The sequence below is a fragment of the Xenopus laevis genome, chromosome 5S (genome assembly GCF_017654675.1).
Source record: "Xenopus laevis strain J_2021 chromosome 5S, Xenopus_laevis_v10.1, whole genome shotgun sequence".
In the NCBI taxonomy this organism is placed as follows: domain Eukaryota; kingdom Metazoa; phylum Chordata; class Amphibia; order Anura; family Pipidae; genus Xenopus; species Xenopus laevis.
Genome location: NC_054380.1, coordinates 16575505 through 16596339, shown reverse-complemented (window position 1 = coordinate 16596339; position 20835 = coordinate 16575505). Strand labels below are relative to the sequence as shown.

At 38.1% G+C, this 20835-nt stretch overlaps 1 protein-coding gene across 4 annotated transcripts in view; it reads left to right on the top strand.

The window, feature by feature from the left end:
- The first annotated feature begins 1935 nt into the window (after window positions 1-1935).
- prox1.S (prospero homeobox 1 S homeolog) overlaps window positions 1936-20835 on the top strand; it is a 53257-nt gene continuing 34357 nt past the window's right edge. For all 4 annotated transcript variants that reach the window (XM_041564258.1, XM_041564257.1, XM_041564256.1 and 1 more), the window contains exons 1-2: window positions 1936-2319; window positions 10519-12310. In XM_041564258.1, the coding sequence (XP_041420192.1) occupies window positions 10586-12310 (1725 nt within the window). In that variant the 5' untranslated portion in view covers window positions 1936-2319; window positions 10519-10585. The remainder of the gene's footprint in view (window positions 2320-10518; window positions 12311-20835) is intronic.

Below are 20835 nucleotides of genomic sequence, written 5' to 3'. Positions count from 1 at the left end.
TGCAAATATATTGTGTGATATTTCCTCCCAAATTTTCTTTTGCCATCTCCCTCCCAAGGACATTTCCTGAGATTCGAAGTCCAGCAACTATAATATTAAAGCTCCCAAATAATCTGGTTTTGGCTCCCTTTATTTTATTCTATCTGTTTTTTTTATAATGTGAACAAACAAAAAGTTTTCTATTCAAAAGTGAGCAGCAGGGCGCAATGCCATTTTATACTAGGAAATGATGTACAATATATTTTACATCCCAATAATTATATTATTATATTGTCCTCAAAACCATATTAATATTAGATCAATGTTCACCCTCATAAAGTGTCACTCATTAACATTGGCTCTGGCCATTTACTGTACAGGTATGGGACCTTTTATCCAGAATGCTCAGGACCTGGGTTTCTGGATTATGTATATTTCTGTAATTTAGATCTTCATACTTTAAATCTACTAGAAAATCATGTAAACATTAAATAAACCCAATAGGCTGGTTTTGCTTCCAATAAGGATTAATTATATCTTAGTTGGGATCAAGTACAAGTACAAGCTACTGTTTTATTATTACAGAGAAAAAGGAAATCATTTTTAAAGTGTGGATTTTTTTGCTAAAATTTAGTCAATTGGAGATGGCCTTTCTGTAATTCAGAGCTTTCTAGATAAGGGGTTTCCGGATAACAGATCCTGTGCATTGTTCAGACGGAGGAGACACACAGCAGACAGCAGTGTTGCTGATATGCCAATATAAAGCAGTGTAATATTTATAGTGTTGCTGGCAGTTCTATTATCCTATGAGTTATGTCATACTGTAGCTCCTATTAGGTTTCCTTGGGTGCAGGCTGATTGTTATTAATAGAGGCTGGCCAACGCATGGAGGAGACAATAGGAGCATTGCACCTGGGGAGAACAAACTATGGGCTGCTCATATGTAGCAGCTTTTATTATATTGTCTGAGCTGACAGTTCTGCTCTATAAAGTTTCTAGAACCTGATACTGCAGGTATGGGATCGGTTATCCGGAAACCTGTTATTCAGAAAGCTCCAAATTAAAATTATTTTCTTTCTCTCTGTAATAATAAAACAGTAGCTTGTACTTGAACCCAGATAAGATATAATTAATCCTTATTGGAAGCAAAACCAGCCTATTGGGTTTATTTCATGTATACATGATTTTCTCTTAGACTTAAGGTATGACAATCCAAATTATGGAAAGATCTGTTATCCGGAAAACTCCAGGTCCCCAGCATTCTGTATAACAGGTCCCATACCTGTATTACCGGACTTCAATTTTACTAACACACATCGCAGCATTAAATCATAAGTATAATATACACAGTATGACCAATAACCACACACAACTAATATATATATATATATATCTATATATATATATATATATATATATATATATATATATATATATATATATATATATATATATTACATTAAATTATACACCGTATTCACAAATAAAAATTTTGTAAAAAGAAAAATATATAACTGTTAAATGTGAGTCAGTTCTGGTGCCGTTAACCCATTCGCATCCGGGGCTCCATTTGATCCAGGTTGAGTACCAGCCGTGCCTACGGATGCTGTGGGCACATTCTTGTTGCTGAATTAAAAAAAAACAAAAAAAAAAACGAAGTCGGTTTTAACCAGAAAAGAAATTGCTAAAATGAATACTGAATTTTAAAAAAAACACTATAAATGAAATGCCTAAGACGCTGACAAAGTCACCATCTGAGTTTAAAAAAAAAATTGTAAGTTGACTGAAACAGCAAAACCCTAACTGGTTGATTAAAAAAAAAAAAAAAATCTTAATAATGGGGCTTGGCTTGGACTTTCCTCCTCCTTCTCTGTCCCCTTCTGATTTCCCTTTTTTTTTTTAACTCTCTTTTCCAAGTTAACTCTCCCACCTTGCATGTGAAGTGGCCTCCTGATTGGTGTGCTTTCCCTCTGTGACATCACTCAGACTGTGACGTCCATTCTTCCTGTTTCCTCCAGCTGTGTCTTAAAGTAAATCTTGTTGTAGTGCGGAGACTCAGCTGAGCTCTGCCTGCCGAAATAATACAATCCCAGGCAGGCAAAGGAGAGCCACACAAAAGAGTCTCTTCTCATTCTCTGCCTCATTCTCCCTCTGTGTGTGTGTGTGTGTCTCCCTCTCTGCCTCCTGCTTCTCTCTGGCACATTCACACACACACTTAGTCACTCGCACACACACAGTCTCCCTCCCTTGTCAAATTGTCCTATTCATCAGCAGATATTCCAGCCTCTGTGTTTTCTGTCTTTCGCCGGCAAAGAGGATCACTTTCATTGCTTTCCCTGAGTAAGTAACCTGGCTTTTCTTTATTTTTTTATTTTAATGTTCAAATAACTTCTTTGCATTTCAGCTTTAATGAGGTTCTGTTCACTGTTTGGAAACTTTGCAGATATTTGCATGGACTCGATGAGTTGATTTTATTTGAGCTTCGTATTGAATCAGGGCCAGTGAGAAATACCATGTTTGCACGCTGCTTCCTAGTTTCTATGCGCTTTTACGTTGGCCGCTGTTGGGAAAACAATTTCTTAGAATTATAATTCCATGTCTTTTGTCTTGTTTTGTAAAGCTGCCCTCTGCTTCTTCTTCTTCTTCCCTTTGAAATTTGTATTTGATTTGCATGAATACTTCCCCTTTTTTTTCTATCCCTTATCCTATTTTATAACTTTCATTGAGACTTGTTTTTTTGTTTCTTAGAAATGTCTATAAATGCACAGAGTCAGACAAAGCACAAGCTCAAGCCCAGCGCCCAAATGGGATGCTTAGGGAAGATTCAGTTGTCCGTCAGTAGAGACAGTTTTCACACATTTGCAAATATTACTAGATCCTGGCTATAGATTATTTAACACCTTCTCATTTTAAACAGGACCTTTATTCCACTATGGGGAAGTCCAAAGACCCCCAGCTGGAAAAATAAATGGTGGAAATCAGTATTTGTATAAATGTGCAAATAGGGTGGCAAAAGAGCTCCCCTGTAGGTCTTGAGACAGAGAGCTAAGTGCTCCTTGCTAGGGGTAATACTTGTGAGCACATGCTGCTGCCTATGAGCTGCTGAGATCTTCACGTACGGTACTTAAGAACCATCTGAATTTTTCTTTAGAAAGTTTGGAAGAGGCAATCGCTCTGCATTTGTAGCCCCCGAGCGATTGCCAGTGGGTGTTTTTTCCCTGTTGCTTTTTGCCTGAACGTTGGTGCAGTGAAAGGGAACACAACGATGACTAATTTGCTATGAAAGATTTTCCTTTTTTTTAATTCCTCTCCATCCACCCCCCTGCTATTCCCCCCCTCTCTCTCTCTCTCCGTCTGGAAAGCTATTGTAAGACCGTAACAAGGGGAGCATGGGCACAAAATACAGACAGGTGCGTTGTGTCAAGAAAGACAGGTGCAGTTTGCGTTGGGCAGAATCTTAGCAGGCTTTCTATTGTCGAGAGCTTTATGAATTTATGGTCTAAGATAAGGCGTGCCACAACAACAGGAACTATCATATTGTGCTCGGTGAGATATATACATATATATATTCTATCAAGCCTATTTGCATGCTCAATGCAGGTTTCTTTAAACAGTCGTAATTACTTAAAGTAAAGGAGGGGGGTTATTGGTTTCGCCTAGCTGCAGGATTTTAGTGAAACCATATGTTTTGGATTTGGAGCTGTCACTTTACCTGCTCGTCACGGCAGAAAAGTGCAGCTGTTCTCCCAATTTTTTTTCCCTCTGACTTAAAAAAAAAAAACCACCATCTTTAGAGCTGATTCTGATTCCTGCCTTAGTTTCATTGAACGTGTCCCCGTCCTAATGGTGCCGCTCATTCTGCTGTTTCCTAAGGCAATTCCGAGGCATGGTTATTGCTCATTATTCATCAATGGGAAAACAGGCATTCAGCACAAATCACTGTAAAATCCTCCTGTTATTCCGAATGAAACGATCAGTTTGCCCGGCCGGCACCGCTGAACAATTTTGCCTTAGGAAATGTGGCCTTAGGGGCTGTTAATTAAAAACTTGACTTGCTTTAAAGAGAGTAACTTTCTCTGCAAAGATGCCATTTGCATTGGCTTGGCTGAACGAATATAGGGTGCCCCCGCTAACTGTCGTCTTGCATGGAAATGTACTGAGTGGAGAAATAATTGTTTCTATTCTCCAGTAGAAGCTTGATGATTTTATATATTATGGAGGAAGAAGTGGATTGAATATTTGTCGAACAACACTGAAATTTAAGTTTATTTTCCAATTCAAATGTAGGAAATAAATACAATCACCAATAACTCACCAAAGTTATTCCTGATGCACATTGGCCTTTCTTAGTCACAATCGGACCTGTCGGTCTGGCGCCTGCACTTATTCCTTTATATGACAAATGCGTATCGCCGACAGTTTCCACCTTTCCGCATCCACTGAGCGACTTCTGCTTTTTATTAATCATCAATAAAAGAACTTAAGAGAGAACTACATTCAGGATCCGGATCATTTTCATGCGTTTTAGTGACTTTGAGTTTCACTTTTTGCAAATTAAGAATGACAGGGGGTTTGCCCAGAAAAGTAAACATTTAGTGGTTTAAATCATCGGAGCGCTTATCAGACGTTATGAAACGGGTCCGATGTATGGTTTAAATTCAGAAGAAATTGGCTAAGAATCAGTGATTGATTATATTATATTTTTTTGTAAAAGGGGCATCATTTGTTTTGGCCGCTTTGACCTTATTTTTACCATTTCGGATGATGATACATGCAGTGAGTTTTCAAACTTGAAATCCGAACTCGAGTATCTTCTTTCCATCGCTTGACACAGGATTGAGACTCAGTTCTGAACTAACAACCTAGTAATCACCCAAAGCCAGTTTATTAGTGTTACCTATACGTTTGTAGGTATATATACATTAATAAGAAACACATACAAAATATAAAATGAGATTGTCAGGGATCCAACCTCCTGTTTAAAGTTTAGCCATATAAATTCAGCCTCACATAAACACTCTTCAGCTTTTATTAGCCAATCAAAAAGCAACTCAAATATTTAATATGTTTTTTTTACAAACCATGCTAAAGATTGCCTGGGGATAATTCATGAACTCAGTACCCCTGACCCTATAAGACTTTTTTTTATCTATTTTAAAACATTCTAAAAGAAAGTCAGTAAAAGTGGCAGCGTTTTTCTTTCATGAGTCAAATGAAATGTATCATGTAATAAGTTATAAATGTATGTGGGTGGCCAGGTTAGTCTTTGCCTATGAAATGAAATGTTTTTAGGTAAGGTCAGTTTTAACTGCAAAAATAGTTAGAGGGATGGGATTTATAATGTGAAATTTTAAGGCCTAGGGGTTCCCAAATAAAAGATGTTTCTGTAATTTGCATCACCATTCTCTAAGGCTGCTAAAATATATATTTAAACATTGTTTAGTCATCAACATGGATTTATTACCATTAAGAAGATGATACAGGTATGGGATCTGTTATCCGGAATGCTTGGGACCTGGGGTTTTCTGGATAACGGATATTTCCCTAATTCGGATCTTCATACCTTAAGTCTACTAGAAAATCATGTAAACATGAAATAAACCCAATAGGCTGGTTTTGCTTCCAAAAAGGATTAATTATATCTTAGTTGGGATCAAATACAAGCTACTGTTTTATTATTACAGAGAAAAAGGAAATAGTTTTTTTTTAAATTTGGATTATTTAATTATAATGGAGTCTATGGGAGACGGACTTTCCGTAATTTGGAGCTTTCTGGATAACAGGTTTCTGGATAACGGATCCTATACCTGTACTGACTTACTGTTAGAGAGAAAAAGAAAATCAGTCAAAGATTATTGGCTTCAATAGAAGTCTATGGAAAAATGGCATTCTGAGCTGCCTGGATAATAGGTTTCTGCATAGTAGATCCCATCATATTAATTCAGGGAATGATATTTCCCCAAAAACGATTTCCTAATAAATTATTCATTGGTCTGCAATGTTTCATCCCCAAAAATCCATCCGAAGTTTACCCCCCTCATCATCATTTTTTACCTGTTCAAAGCTTACGAAATAACTTTTCACAAACAGTTGAAATAGGTCAGAGTCCAATTACACAAACCTTTTGGTTTTTAGACAACCGTTAATATGTTTAGGTAGGAAATGTAGCTTATGTGTCTAGAGAGAATCAGGCTCTGTATTGAAAGTCTTTTACTTTGCTCTTTGGCATTTCTGTTTTTGTGAGCTGAAAACTTAATCTCATGGTGGTGATGCCTTATTGAACACAGAAGAGGTTGGAGTGACCAATTTAAAGAACTTGATTTATTGTAAACATAGATTAAGTAAATGTAGGCCTTTTGAATATCAAAGTTAAAGGTTCGACCAACTTATTCCCCAATTATAATATGAAATATTCCTTGATAGGGCACTACTTCCCTAAACACATTCAATAATTGTGTTTACTTATTTCATACACAGGTATGGGACCTGTTATCCAGAATGCTCAGAACCGGAGATTTTCCGTATAACAGATATTTCCATGATTTGGATCTTTTTACTAGAAAATCATATAAACATTAAATAAACCCAATAGGCTGGTTTTGCTTCCAATAAGGATTAATTATCTCTTAGTTGGGATCAAGTACAAGTTGCTGTTTTATTATTACAGAGAAAAAGGAAATCATTTTTAAAAATTTGGCTTATTTGATCATAATGGAGTCTATGGGAGACAGGCTTTCTGTAATTTGGAGCATTCTGCATAATGGGTTTCCAGATAATGTATGGCATACCTGTATTTTTGTTGAGAAGGTAAACCGATTTGAAAGTTGTTTTTTTTAAATGTAGACTGAGATGTGACTGAAATAAAATACTGTGAATATTATGCCATATTAGGTGCAGCAATATTTCTGTCACTAGACTAACGGATCAAATTATGGGGAGGCGTAAATAAGCCGCTCTTTTAAAAAATATGCAAAATTCTCTTGGCAAGTTAAATTGGATCTCATCTTTTAGAAACGGCTGAGGTTTCCATTAACCCAACAACTTTACACTAACATTGTTTTTAACTTCAGTAGGGATCTTGTAGCTCACTGAATTCATGAAAGTGTCTAATTGGCACCAAGTTTAACAATTCAATATTCCTATATTTTTAACAATCCAAAATGCTTATTGTTACAGTTTTTGAAATTGTATGCTTTATTTTCATTATTTTTCTAGTATTTTGCCATTAAAGTTAGTTAAAGAGATAGACTGGCCTAAAGTAGAGAGAGAGAGAGAGAGAGAGAGAGAGAGAGAAAGAGAGAGAGATAGAGAGAGAGAGAGAGAGAGAGAGAGAGAGAGAGAGATGATAAATAGATAGATAGATAGATAGATAGATAGATAGATAGACAGACAGACAGACAGACAGACAGACAGATAGACAGATGACATATAAATAGATAGATAGATAGATAGATAGATAGATAGATAGATAGGCATGCAGACAGATAGATAGATAGCAGCTAGACAGATGACAGATAAGTAGATGACAGATAGATGACAGACAGACAGACAGACAGACAGACAGACAGACAGACAGACAGACAGACAGACAGACAGACAGACAGACAGACAGACAGATAGATAGATAGATAGATAGACACATAGATAGATAGATAGATAGATAGATAGATAGATAGATAGATAGATAGATAGACAGACAGACAGACAGACAGACAGACAGACAGATAGACAGATGAGATATAAATAGATAGATAGATAGATAGATAGATAGATAGATAGACAGGCAGGCAGGCAGACAGACAGACAGATAGATAGCAGCTAGACAGATGACAGATAAGTAGATGACAGGTAGATAGATGACAGACAGACAGACAGACAGACAGACAGACAGACAGACAGACAGACAGATAGATAGATAGATAGATAGACATATAGATAGATAGACAGACAGTCAGACAGACAGACAGACAGACAGACAGACAGACAGACAGACAGACAGACAGACAGACAGATAGATAGATAGATAGATAGATAGATAGATAGATAGATAGATAGATAGACAGACAGACAGGCAGATAGTTAGCAGCTAGACAGGCAGATAGTTAGCAGCTAGACAGATGACAGATAAGTAGATGACAGATAGATGACAGACAGACAGATAGATAGATAGATAGATAGATAGATAGATAGATAGATAGATAGATAGATAAATGATAGATAGATAGATAGATAGATAAATGATAGATAGACGGTAGGAACAACAAGACAGATGATAGATATAGTGAACCAGGGAGATTGATAGCCAGCTAGAAAGACTGATAGCATAGATATATAGATATAGTAGATCCTCGGGACCTGGGGTTTTCCAGATAACAGGTATTTTTGTAATTTGGATCTTCATACCTACTATAAAACATTAAATAAACCCAATAGGCTGGTTTTGCCTCCAATAAGGATTAATTATATCTTAGTTTGGATTAAGCACAAGCTACTGTTTTTTTTTTATTACAGAGCTTTTTAGATAAAGGGCTTCCTGATAACAGATCCTATACCTGTAATTGTAATGATGCATAAATAATATGCAGAGGGCCCGTAGTAATAGTGAAAGAATTTTTAGAGATTTCTTTAGCTAATGTGCTTTCCTCTGCAAGAGCTCCTAGTGGCGGGGGTCTATGATTTATACGGATTAGGAGGCAAGGGTACAGCCAAAGGTATTTTCTTATAATAGAACTGTTTAGGAAATGGGTTGTACTTAAGGTAGGTCTAATGTAACTGACCTAATATGTCATTTATCAAAGGCCTCTACCAACATATCTAATTAGGACTTTTGTGCTATGGAAGTGTTATAGGCATGAATTACAGAACATGGTTTTAATTGCATTGTGGTGAAATTCAATAGATCCCAAAAATGAACAGTATTAACTCTAGTTGCTCCCTTGATCCTAACATAGGTTATTTCTAATGACAGTACAGGGACCTATAATCCAGAATGCTCAGGGCCTGGGGTTTTCCAGATAATGGATCTTTTTGTAATTTGGCTCTTTAAACCTTAAGTATACGAATAAATCATTAAATAAGCCCAATAGGCTGGTTTTGCCTCCAGTAAGGATTCATTGTATCGTAGTTGGGATCAAATACAAGCTACTGTTTTATTATTACAGAGAAATCATTTTTAATCATTTGAATAATTTATATTAAATGGAGTCTATGGGGGGGGTGAACTTCCAGTAATTTGGAGCTTTCTGGATAATGGGTTTCTGGATAACAGATCCCATACATGTATATGCATCTTTGTCTGTATATGCGTGTATCCATATTTGTTTCTGCATATGTGCATGTATGAACAAAGACACGGCGACAGATAGATACCGGTATGCAGTCTTCCATCAGCATAAGCCCTACTTTCTATTTTTTTATTACGCCGGTTTTTCATGCTGAAATTATGCCTATTTGCATGAATAGTCATCTTTTAAAACTAGCCACAGATGCAGTCCTAGCGAGCACATAGATGTTTTTACAGGTGAACCGAAAGAGATGGGACCAAGTCCAAAAAGTCTGCATGCCGCCTTTGGCAATATACCCCGTGATTGTGAAGATGTGCTCTGTTAAGCAAATGCATAGTTTAATATTAGATAAACATTCCATGGTAATAGCCTCATTTTCCTAAGTAGAATCTCCTGCAAACGAGAGACTTTGCAAGAGATCCACGTTGGAGTTTTTAAGTCTTATTCCGAGGAAAATTTAAAACAGTTTACGTGAAACCATCTTCCTTTTCACACATTTCGTATCTGCCTTGAGCGATATTATTTTTCTAGCTTCTATGCGTCCCTAAGGAAAGGACTGAATAAAACGATGGCCAAAGAATGATTTTTGGCTTCCAGATGCTTTTTTAGGAAGGATTTCTTACTGTTTACTAGCAACTCTCCCAGAAATCCATAATCGGCAGATATTTTGGGGGAACATTATGAAAACAACTGGGGAAGTAGAAATTTCATTTAAAGCATGGTGCCATGCAAATAATTGACGCTTATTTGTAAGTAAATGAAAAACAATTCCTTACAACATAACGAATTGGCATTGGCTCTAATAAATAATTACTAAAATAACACAATATTGGAAATCCCGCCACCCAAGCATGTAGAAAATCTTAATGTGTTGTATTTTTGGTGTAATAATGTAGTTCAATTGTTATGGTGTATTACGCCTTTACTTTATTTTATTATCTTTTTATTTTCTCCATCAATTCCAACGCTATAACTGTTAGCGATGAACTGTATTGTTTTAAGAGTCCTGTTATTGTTGTCTAAGCAGTTTTTCATTTTTTCCTTTTCTTCTTAAATCTTAATCCATCTTAAAGCGGCGAAGCAGAAATATTTAAAAATGTTTCATTTCAAGCAGAGGGCGTAATAAATTGCAATACTTGTAACGTGCCATAAATCCCATAGTCTATGCATTTTGCATTTAATTCAGGATTGAGGTCAGGAAATTTGGAGAAATTTAAAGAAAATGATTCATCAGTTCTTTTGTTCTGTTGGCCAGGGTCCCAGGATTCTCGAGCTGTGCCCAGCTGACAAGCTTTTGAAGATGGCACAATAACAGTCCAGTGATGCCTGACCATGACAGCACAGCCCTCTTAAGCACGCAGACCAAGAGAAGAAGAGTTGACATTGGAGTGAAAAGGACAGTGGGGACAGCATCTGCATTTTTTGCTAAAGCAAGAACAGCGTTTTTCAGTGCCATGAATTCCCAAGGTTCCGAACACGATGTTGAGTATTCAGTAGTGCAACATGCAGATGGGGAAAAGTCAAATGTGCTCCGCAAGCTGCTGAAGAGGGCAAACTCCTATGAAGATGCCATGATGACTTTTCCAGGAGCAACCATCATTTCCCAGCTGTTGAAAAATAACATGAACAAAAATTGTGGCACAGAGCCCAGTTTCCAAGCCAGTGGCCTTTCTAGCGCCGGCTCAGAAATACATCAGGAGGATGCGTGTAGCAACTCTTCAAGAGACAGCCCCCAAGAGTGTCTTTCCCCATTTGGCAGGCCTACCATGAACCAGTATGATATGGATCGCTTGTGCAATGAGCACCTGAGAGCAAAACGTGCCCGGGTTGAGAATATAATTCGAGGTATGAGCCATTCCCCAAATGTGGCATTAAGGGGCAACGAAGATGATAGAGATGGAGCCCCTCGGTCAGTAAGCCCCAGAGAAAGCTATAGAGAAAACAAGCGCAAGCAAAAACTGCCTCAGCAGCAGCAACAGAGTTTGCAAGAGCTGGTTTCAGCTAGAAAAGAGCAGAAGAGAGAAGAGCGTCGACAGCTGAAACAGCAGCTGGAGGACATGCAGAAACACCTGCGCCAGCTGCAGGAAAAGTTCTACCAAATCTATGATAGCACCGACTCCGAAAACAATGAAGATGGCAACCTGTCTGAAGACAGTATGCATTCAGAAATCATACATGCTAGAGCTCAGGATTTAGTGGGCAGATCAGATAATGAGATGTTTGACTTAGATCCTGGTCAGTTTATAGACCGTGCCCGAGCCCTCATCAGGGAACATGAAATAGCATCAGATAATCACCCCAAAAAAGATGGTCCTAAAGATAAAGATAATTTACATCATCATTTTCAACCTGAAGGTAAGCACTTGGCAGAAGCATTAAAGCATGAACTGAATACTGCCATGTCACAGGTAGTGGACACTGTGGTCAAGGTTTTTTCTGCTAAGCCCATACGCCAACTTCCTCAGGTCTTCCCACCCCTCCAGATTCCTCAGGCAAGATTTGCAATCAATGGGGAAAACCATAACTTCCACACCACCAACCAACGTCTGCAGTGCTTTGGTGATGTCATCATTCCAAATCCCCTGGACACATTTAGCAATGTTCCGATGCCTAGTTCTACAGACCAAACCGAAGCATTGCCTTTAGTTGTGCGTAAAAATTCAAATGATCAGTCTGCCTCTGGACCACCACCTGGTAGTCACCATCCTTCACTGCATCAATCTCCTCTATCAGCAGCTGCCAGTTTCTCATCATCATCTTTCCGTCACCCTTTCCCTCTTCCTCTTATGGCTTACCCATTTCAAAATCCATTGGGTGCTCCCTCATCAGCTTTTCAAGGAAAAGACAGGTCCTCCCCAGAATCTCTAGACTTAACTAGAGAAACCACAAGTCTGAGGACCAAAATGTCATCACATCACATGAATCATCACCCTTGCTCTCCAGCTCATCCACCCAGCTCAACAGAAGGCCTTTCACTGTCCTTCATCAAGTCGGAGTGCGGAGACATGCAAGATATGTCGGATATCTCACCTTATTCCGGAAGTGCAATATCCTTTTTTTTGAGTTGGCTAATCTAAATAACAAGGTATTTGTAAGATGTCTCAAAAAAGATAGTAGGTCAGAGTCTAGTGTGAACAGCAGTTTTTCAAGTCTAAAAGCAAGACAACAAAAATGTACATTTTATACCTGTATCCTATAAGGTTTATTTTTTAACCTTGGGTTCCCAGTTATTGCTCGACTGCAACATCCAGCATGCTTTAAATTTTGGCTTTATGCTGGAGGACACAGGCTGGGCACTTAAGGTTAAGAAATGCTGCTCTATAAAATATACTATAGAAGAGTTCATTTAAACACAGGAGGCATGGTGCAACGTGTCATTTTTTTGCCTGCAATGCACCCTACCCCATTCTTTGTTCCACCATGGCAGGAACAATTTGCAAGGGGTGGGATGTGGATGACCCCTTGTACACCCCTTCCTTTACCCAGTGCAATGAAAGAGCATCAGGGAATGGGAGGTGCTTTCAGAGCCCTGTACTTCCCTCCTTAAGTAAGTGGTAATCACAGGGTTCCATTGCACCATGTGCACTGCAGAAGAGGTAGAAACAAGTGGAACATCAGTAGTCATTGACTAGATAATATCCTGAGACCTATTATTTATTTGTTGGTGTTGGTATTATATTTCAACATGCTTTAAAGGGAACCAACTATATGAGATGTGTGTGCAAATCAATAACAGTGCAATGAATGGGACAGAATTAGGACAAAAATATCAGCTTGCCCATCTCTAACAGAAATGCATGATGGTCTGGGGTGTCATGTGCAGCTGTTCCTCTAGGGTGCATTGTAATTAAAGTCACAACGTTTTTGCCAAGTCTAGTAACCCATAGCAACCAATTAGTAAGTGTCATTTTGTGATCACTGTCTTAAAAGCAAACATCTGTTGCTATGGGCAACTACACCTGGTGCAAATTTTGATACTCTTGTATCTTGTATCTTGACCTACGTGTGTTATTTAACAGAAAAGCAAGAGTGCAACAGGTTCCCCTTGGGCTATTTTGTGAGTTATCAAGCCAATCTTTCCATGTGGGTGAAAAAATTGCACTGATCCGATGGATAAGCTTTTGGCAAAATCCAGGGCTTGAGTTAGAAAAGGAGGGCCTCTGGCTATGTGGGAAGGTCGAGGCCTCCATTGAACAGGGATCAAATTAAATAAATTTGGAATGTCTAACCTGTGGCCTTCCCACTGTTGTTGACCTAAAAGTTATAGTTCAATAATTCCTAGATGGCCAAAGTTTGGATACCCCTAATTTATAAACTGAAAGTATCTGATAATATTGTATATTTTAATCTTATTTAATTTATATTTTATGTAATTTAATATTACACAACAGAACATGCCATTTGTGCTTTTATTTGTGCCCCCCCCCCACAACGGGGTTCTGTTATTCTAGGCACCCACAGCAAATGCCATTTCTGCCCTTCCCTAAAATCAGCATGCTGATTGGTCAAGTGCTGCAAGGGGCAATGTGTGCACTTCCAAACTGGCCAAGAAGCATCACCTTAAAAAAATTTGGCCATTGGTTCCGTATAGGATTCGTTTCAGGATTCGGCCAGGATCCGGGCTTTTTCAGCAGGATTAGGATGATTCCTTCCCTTTTGCATTTGCAAATTAGGGGCGGGGAGGGAAATCGCATGACTTTTTGCTACAAAAAAAGGAAGTAAACAAGGTTTCCCCCCTCCCATCCCTAATTTACATATGCAAATTAGGATTCCGATTCGGTTTGTTATTCGGCCAAATGTTTCACAAAGGATTCGGGGGTTTGGCCGCATCCAAAATCGTGGATTCCATACACCCCTAGTTCAGTTCAGTTATCTTTTTGAACCATCAGCTTCAATTTTATTGCACCGGAGGTGGCTCAGCCGAACTGATCATTATAGGAACCCAATCACACACAGTATAAAAATGACCAAATGGTATGAAACAATTTGTATCTATGGGAAGCTCAGCGCCAACAAGTTTCATTTTTTCTTGTGTCTTTCTCCTGAAAGTAAGAATACAAAATCCTACCCAGATAAAGATAGAGGAAGTGTGAGTCAACAGCCGGCCTTCATCAGATGGGAATCTTAGGAGAGGTTAATTATTATTAGAGGGGAAAAAAAACTATTTTTTTTGTGTGTTGAAGTGAGTAAACAAGAAGATGCAGGTAATGATTTATTCCGACTGCCTAAAGTTCTGCTCTCCACCCAGAAGTCTGTTCTGCCTGCTCATGCAGCTGCTTGCTATGCATCATTAACCTCTGTTGAGCCTTACATAGAAATCTTTTGTCCTTACGTACACAAAGCAAATTATTTTGGAAGGCCACCGAGCACAATTAAACACAAAATCCAGCTGCATTAGGATCCAGATAGCTGACTCCACAACCACTCTTTTATGTTCCCTGCCTAGGGCTTTCATTTGTTGTGCAATCTGATATCATTTTTGCACCTTTTCATGTTTTTTTTTTACCAAAAACATTTATTAAAAAAAAATGGATGCAGTATTTTTTTTTATAAAGTTTATTTTATAATAATCTTTCAATAATATTTCAATTCAATATGGAGGACTGAAATAATTGGCTAAGAGACACGTTAATTCTAACAGGAACATGGAATACTGTATTTCAGTTGTCTTTTTTTAGGATAATTATATAATTAATTAATAATAATTAATAATTATAATAATAATAATTCATGATTATAATAATAATTTTAATCATTACTTTATATAGACTTTGAATTTGTATCTCTTTTTTTTTACAATAAGGTTGCAGTAAGACTTGGGAGATTTCTTTTGCTTTTTTATAATATTAATAAAAAAAAAATTAAACGGCGCCCTTTTTGTTTCGCAAAATAAAACATTTAAAACGAACCCCCTTTAAAATAAAAAAAAGTCTTACATGCTGCAGCTTAAGGAACTCAACAGTTTACTCTGAATTCTGGATTTGGCTTTTGCCTTGCTTTCCAATCTGTATTTCCATTGTTGTGAAGCATGTTGTTATTTAGATGGCTAGGTTACAATAAGATTTCTTTTATTTCCCCCCCCCCAGACTATGTCACATTCTGATTGGTTGATCATAGTGACACCAGTCACCTTGTTAGACACAAAAGAGGAGCGAGCAAGCTTTCTTATTAATTCCCATTATGGAAACTTGAAAAAACAGGCTGCACAGTTACCATTCAACAGTTAGCTACTGATCCAGTGCTGTTAGAACAATGAAGAGTGAACAATGGTATCTTATTGGTTTATAGTTTGACTAGGGGGCTGTGTGGTTCATTTAGCTCATGATAATATTGAATAGTGATATATAGCTTCTATGTTATTTGAGTGCCATGGTACAAAGTGTATTTCTATCTACCCCTCTCGGTGGTCATAAAACTGCCAGGAATCCCAGATGGTCAAGTCACACTGGGGGTCATTTAACAACACTGGGCAAATTTGCCCATGGGCACTAACCCATGGCAACCAATCAGATTGCTGCACTTATTGTTCTACTTGCAGCTGGCTTTAGAAAGCTAATCACTGATTGGTTTCTATAGGTAACTGCCCATGGGCAACTTTGCCCAGTGTTGATAAATGAGCCCCACTGTCTTCAAAGTAGTACAGTAAGTAGGCCATGGTGTTGGGTTATCATTGAAAATTTCAGCTGTTGGGTTATAGACAGGGCCGGAACTAGAGGTAGGCAGAAGAGGCACCTGCTTAGGGCACAACAATAGGGGTGAGTTGTGCAGGTACCTGTCTGCCTACCCCTAGTTTGTAGTCGATTCCATCTGCTGCTTGACCCACCCCTCTGCGGCCTCCCCTTCCCACTCCAGCCACCCCTCTGCGGCCCATGCACGGGGGAAGAGCGAGGTTGTTGGCCAGGTTGCCTGGGGCTACCGGACTGGCTTGGCCCTGGTTATAGAACTTCCTATACTTGCACTGGTTGTCTGTGGATTCAATAACATGGTTCATATCATGGTCCTTGCCCTTGTTCCAAAATCTGAAGAGCCCAGAGCAGGTAGAAAACCATTACCTTAGCCTCCTTGTAATTGCTTGTTGCCTTTAGTTGACTTACATTGAAACATAAAGAGAGTATTTAGTATACCATTGAACTAACCTACTAAGATTCAGTTATCCAGCACGTTGGGGACCTGGGGTTTCCCAGATAACATATTGTTCCATAACGATATGTTGCTAGAAAATCATATAAAAATGTAATAAACCCAATAGACTAGTTTTGCTTCCAATAAGGAGTAATTATATCTTAGTTTGGATCAAGTACAAGGTACGGTTTTATTATAACAGAGAAAAGGAAATCATTTTTAAGATTTTGGATTATTTGGCTAAAATAGAGTCTATGGGAGACGGCCTTTCCGCAATTCGGAGCTTTCTGGATAACGGATTACAAATCCCATATATATATATTTATATATATATATATATATATAGCATAGGTCAGATTAATAAAATAATAAAAATAATAAAACACCATTTATTGATTTTTAAAGTCCTGTGTGTGCGGACCCTTCTTCTCTGCTACATTCCAATTTTGGATACCACACCCAGGCACGGAGAACTGTGCTGGTAATTCCAATACACCATATATATATATATATATATATATATATATATATATGTATATATGTGTGTGTGTGTGTGTGTCAACTTGCTAGGGCCTAACTGGCTTGCTGAAATGCAATGTAAAACAAGCATTCCCACATTGATTACAATTTCTATTAAGTTCTGTGTAAAATGTAAAATCATAATGCGATTCACTTTAGCAATCAACATGTGTAATTCCAAGATAAGCGACGGGAAGTTTTTAGCCTTTCCAGATTCCACCCGGTGCATCATCAGACTTGGTAAATACTTGCCAAATTAAAGAGTCTGATTTTTCACGGGAATAAAACGCAGGCTACGGAACATCATTTTAAATATTTTTTAGTATTGTTTGGCCTTTCCCTTGAACAATTTCTTTAAAAGGAAACTTAAGACGGGTGAACAGTGCAGAGACGTTAGGGTGTCACTGATATCTGGTATCAATTTTATGTAGCATGTTCTGGTTATCCTTCAGCTTTTCTGTGTGGGTGGGGGTTTATATATATATATATATATATATATATATATATATATATATATATATATATATATATATATATATATATACACACACATATATATATATATATATATATATATATATATATATATATATATATATATATATATATATATATATATATATATACAGGTATGTGATCCATTATCCAGAAACCCATTATCCAGAAAGCTCAGAATTATGGAAAGGCCGTCTCCCATAGACTCCATTTTATCCAAATAATCCAATAGCATCCAGAATCAGATATTTTCTTTTAGACAGTAAATGGTACCTGTTAATCAGTTGCTAAGATGTACTGGGCCTTGGGGGTTGTCTGGGGCATGCTGGGAGTTGTAGACCAACATTATCTGCAAGCTATTTTTGAGCAAATTAAATGTTTTTTTTTTTTTGTCTGCTTCCAATGTACATGTGGTTGTGTTTGTGGCTGCTGAATGCAAATATCCTGACCTGAAAAGGCCTGTTTTTCTTAAGATGCAAAAAAAAGAAGCATGGCAAGGAAATCAGCCGAGAGCGAGAGAGAGGGAACGAGTGGCTTCTCTTCCCTTCTGCATTTGAATAAAACGTAATATTTGGTTAAAGAGATTCATTTGCAAAGATGGCCAGCGCAATGGTAATGTTGCCTTACAGGTGCAGCCTCAATGCAAGAGCAATTACATGCAATGTCTTCTGTTTCTATTTACCTATTCATTGCACAGGGCTGGCTTGTTCTTAGCTGTTTACACCACATAATGAAGGTAAAAACTCCTAGGGTTAGATAATAGCATGGGAAAAGCTGATCCTGGTCTTGTAACGCCTGGCAACCATCAAACAGTTGGCTTTACCCAGTCTATACAGTTAATAGAATGTAATTAAATATCAGCTGGTTGTGTTGCACTGGGACAGACATTGTGCATTTTATCAAATTCCTTCTCCAAACAGCTCAAGCCCAGTTCTTTCATTCTAATTATTTAATTTCCAGCTGAACATTCGTCTGTCTGTATGTGATTGTGTCTCCCCCTTAAACCAATGGCCATTCAGTCTCTAATGTGCTGTACCAAAGTGTATATATTTATATATAATACACAAAAGCCATGAATATCTTGTAAATTAGATCCTTATAAACGGTGAGTTCTGATGTCATCAGTTATAAACGGTGAGTTCTGGTGTCATTTCTGTCACATGACTCACTGAAACTTGTGTATTATAATAAATAAAGTACCCCCAGTTGCAAAATATGAGGATATTAGAAGTTACCTCGGAGTTCCATGACCTGTTTAAAAATTGCCTATTATCCCTTATTATACATGAGTGATACTCAGAGTTCCCTGTATAACTCAGCCTGCAGCCTTGTGCCTTTATATGGTCACAGAACCCCTCAGTGACTTCTGATATCCTTATCACTTACGGTAGGGGGTACATTATCCCTTATAATACATGAGTGATACTCAGAGTTCCCTGTATAAATCAGCCTGCAGCCTTGTGCCTTTATATGTCACAGAACCCCCCAGTGAATTCTAATATCCTTATCATTTACAGTAGGGGGTACATTATCCCTTATAATACATGAGTGATACTCAGAGTTCCGTGTATAACTCAGCCTGCAGCTTTGTGCCTTTATATGGTCACAGAACCCCTCAGTGACTTCTAATATCCTTATTATTTACAGTAGGGGGTACATTATCCCTTATAATACATGAGTGATACTCAGAGTTCCCTGTATAACTCAGCCTGCAGTCTTGTGCCTTTATATGGTCACAGAAGTAGAATTATTCTAAACATCTACAAATTCATTCCCAAAAAGGCACCCGCTGTGCTGCTTGAGCTCTTATCTTGACTCCCAGCACCCGCCCCGAGTCTTCGCTCACCTTTGTGTGTTGCTGTTGTTTAGTTAAGGCCAATACATTGTACTTTGCAAACACACAACACAAAGTGTGAGGTTGTTTGAACACAGCTCCAGGTTCAGCTGCAGAACACTGCTCCTCTGATCTTTTATGTTCCTGAGCAGATGTCTTTCATTAATTTATGGATTTATCATCTTTTCCTTTTTTTTTTTTCTTTTTACACCTGGCAGCTGGCTCAAGTTTCAGCAGTTATTGTCTATTTTGCATCGCACATAGAATTGAATGTCATCTGTCTTCACAAAGCTCAGGCTAAGAGAAGCGAGGCAGGCGAACATGAACTTCGGGGATGGAGATTGTTTGCGCACTGAGCACACTTTACCCCCCTTAACTCCTTAATATTTATTTGTGCTCATTTTCTTTCCTGGCCTTGAATGGGGCTTAGCTGGCGCTCGGTACAGCTGTATGTTTACTGAATCTATTCCATCATGAGTCATTGTGCGTGTGGAAGTATCCTGGAAACAGCCAGGGCTTTCTTGGAACCACCGTTGTTTTCAGAGCTGCCACTTCAAAAGGAAATTCACCCATTGGACTGGGCCCATTCACCTCTCTTATTCCTTATAGACGGGGACTTACTACTAGTTGTGAGGGGGAAATTAGTGGCCTATGATACCAGTGTGTAACTCACCGGAGAGGCTGAGGGATTTACCTGTTGGCTAATGGGTTAATTTCTTAGAAACCAGTGAGTGAGTTTGACGCCACTGGGGTTTAAGGTATTAAAACGGTGACCGTGAGTTTATAGGACAGATCTGTATGTGGGATTATATCGATTTTCTTACCTTCTAAGAAATCATTTACATATTGCTTCCATTCTATAGGTAAATCGAGAAGATAGATTGGTAATACACAGTAACAGAGATTTAATTAGAAGATAGATAAAGAGATAGGTAGAGATAGATAGATAGATAGATAGATAGATAGATAGATAGATAGATAGATAGATGGATGGATGGATGGATGGATGGATGGATGGATGGATGGATGGATGGATGGATGGATGGATGGATGGATGGATGGATGGATGGATGGATGGATGGATGGATAGATAGATAGATAGATAGATAGATAGATAGATAGATAGATAGATGATAGACAGACAGACAGACAGACAGACGGATGGATGGATGGATGGATGGATGGATGGATGGATGGATGGATGGATGGATGGATGGATGGATGGATGGATGGATGGATGGATGGATGGATGGATGGATGGATAGATAGATAGATAGATAGATAGATGGATAGATGGTTAGAGAGAGGTAGATAGATAAATGTAGAGTGAAGGTTAGAGAGAGGTAGATAGATAAGTAGATGGAATAATTAATAGAGAATAGATGGGAGGGGAGAGAAAGGTAGATTTACATTTAGAGATAGACTTTTATAGAGAGAGAGAGAGAGAGAGAGAGAGAGAGATGATAAATAGTTCAATCCTAGAGAGACAGACAGACAGCAAGATAGACAGACAGACAGACAGACAGACAGATAGATAGATAGATAGATAGATAGATAGATAGATAGATAGATAGATAGATGAGAGAGAGAGAGATACATAGA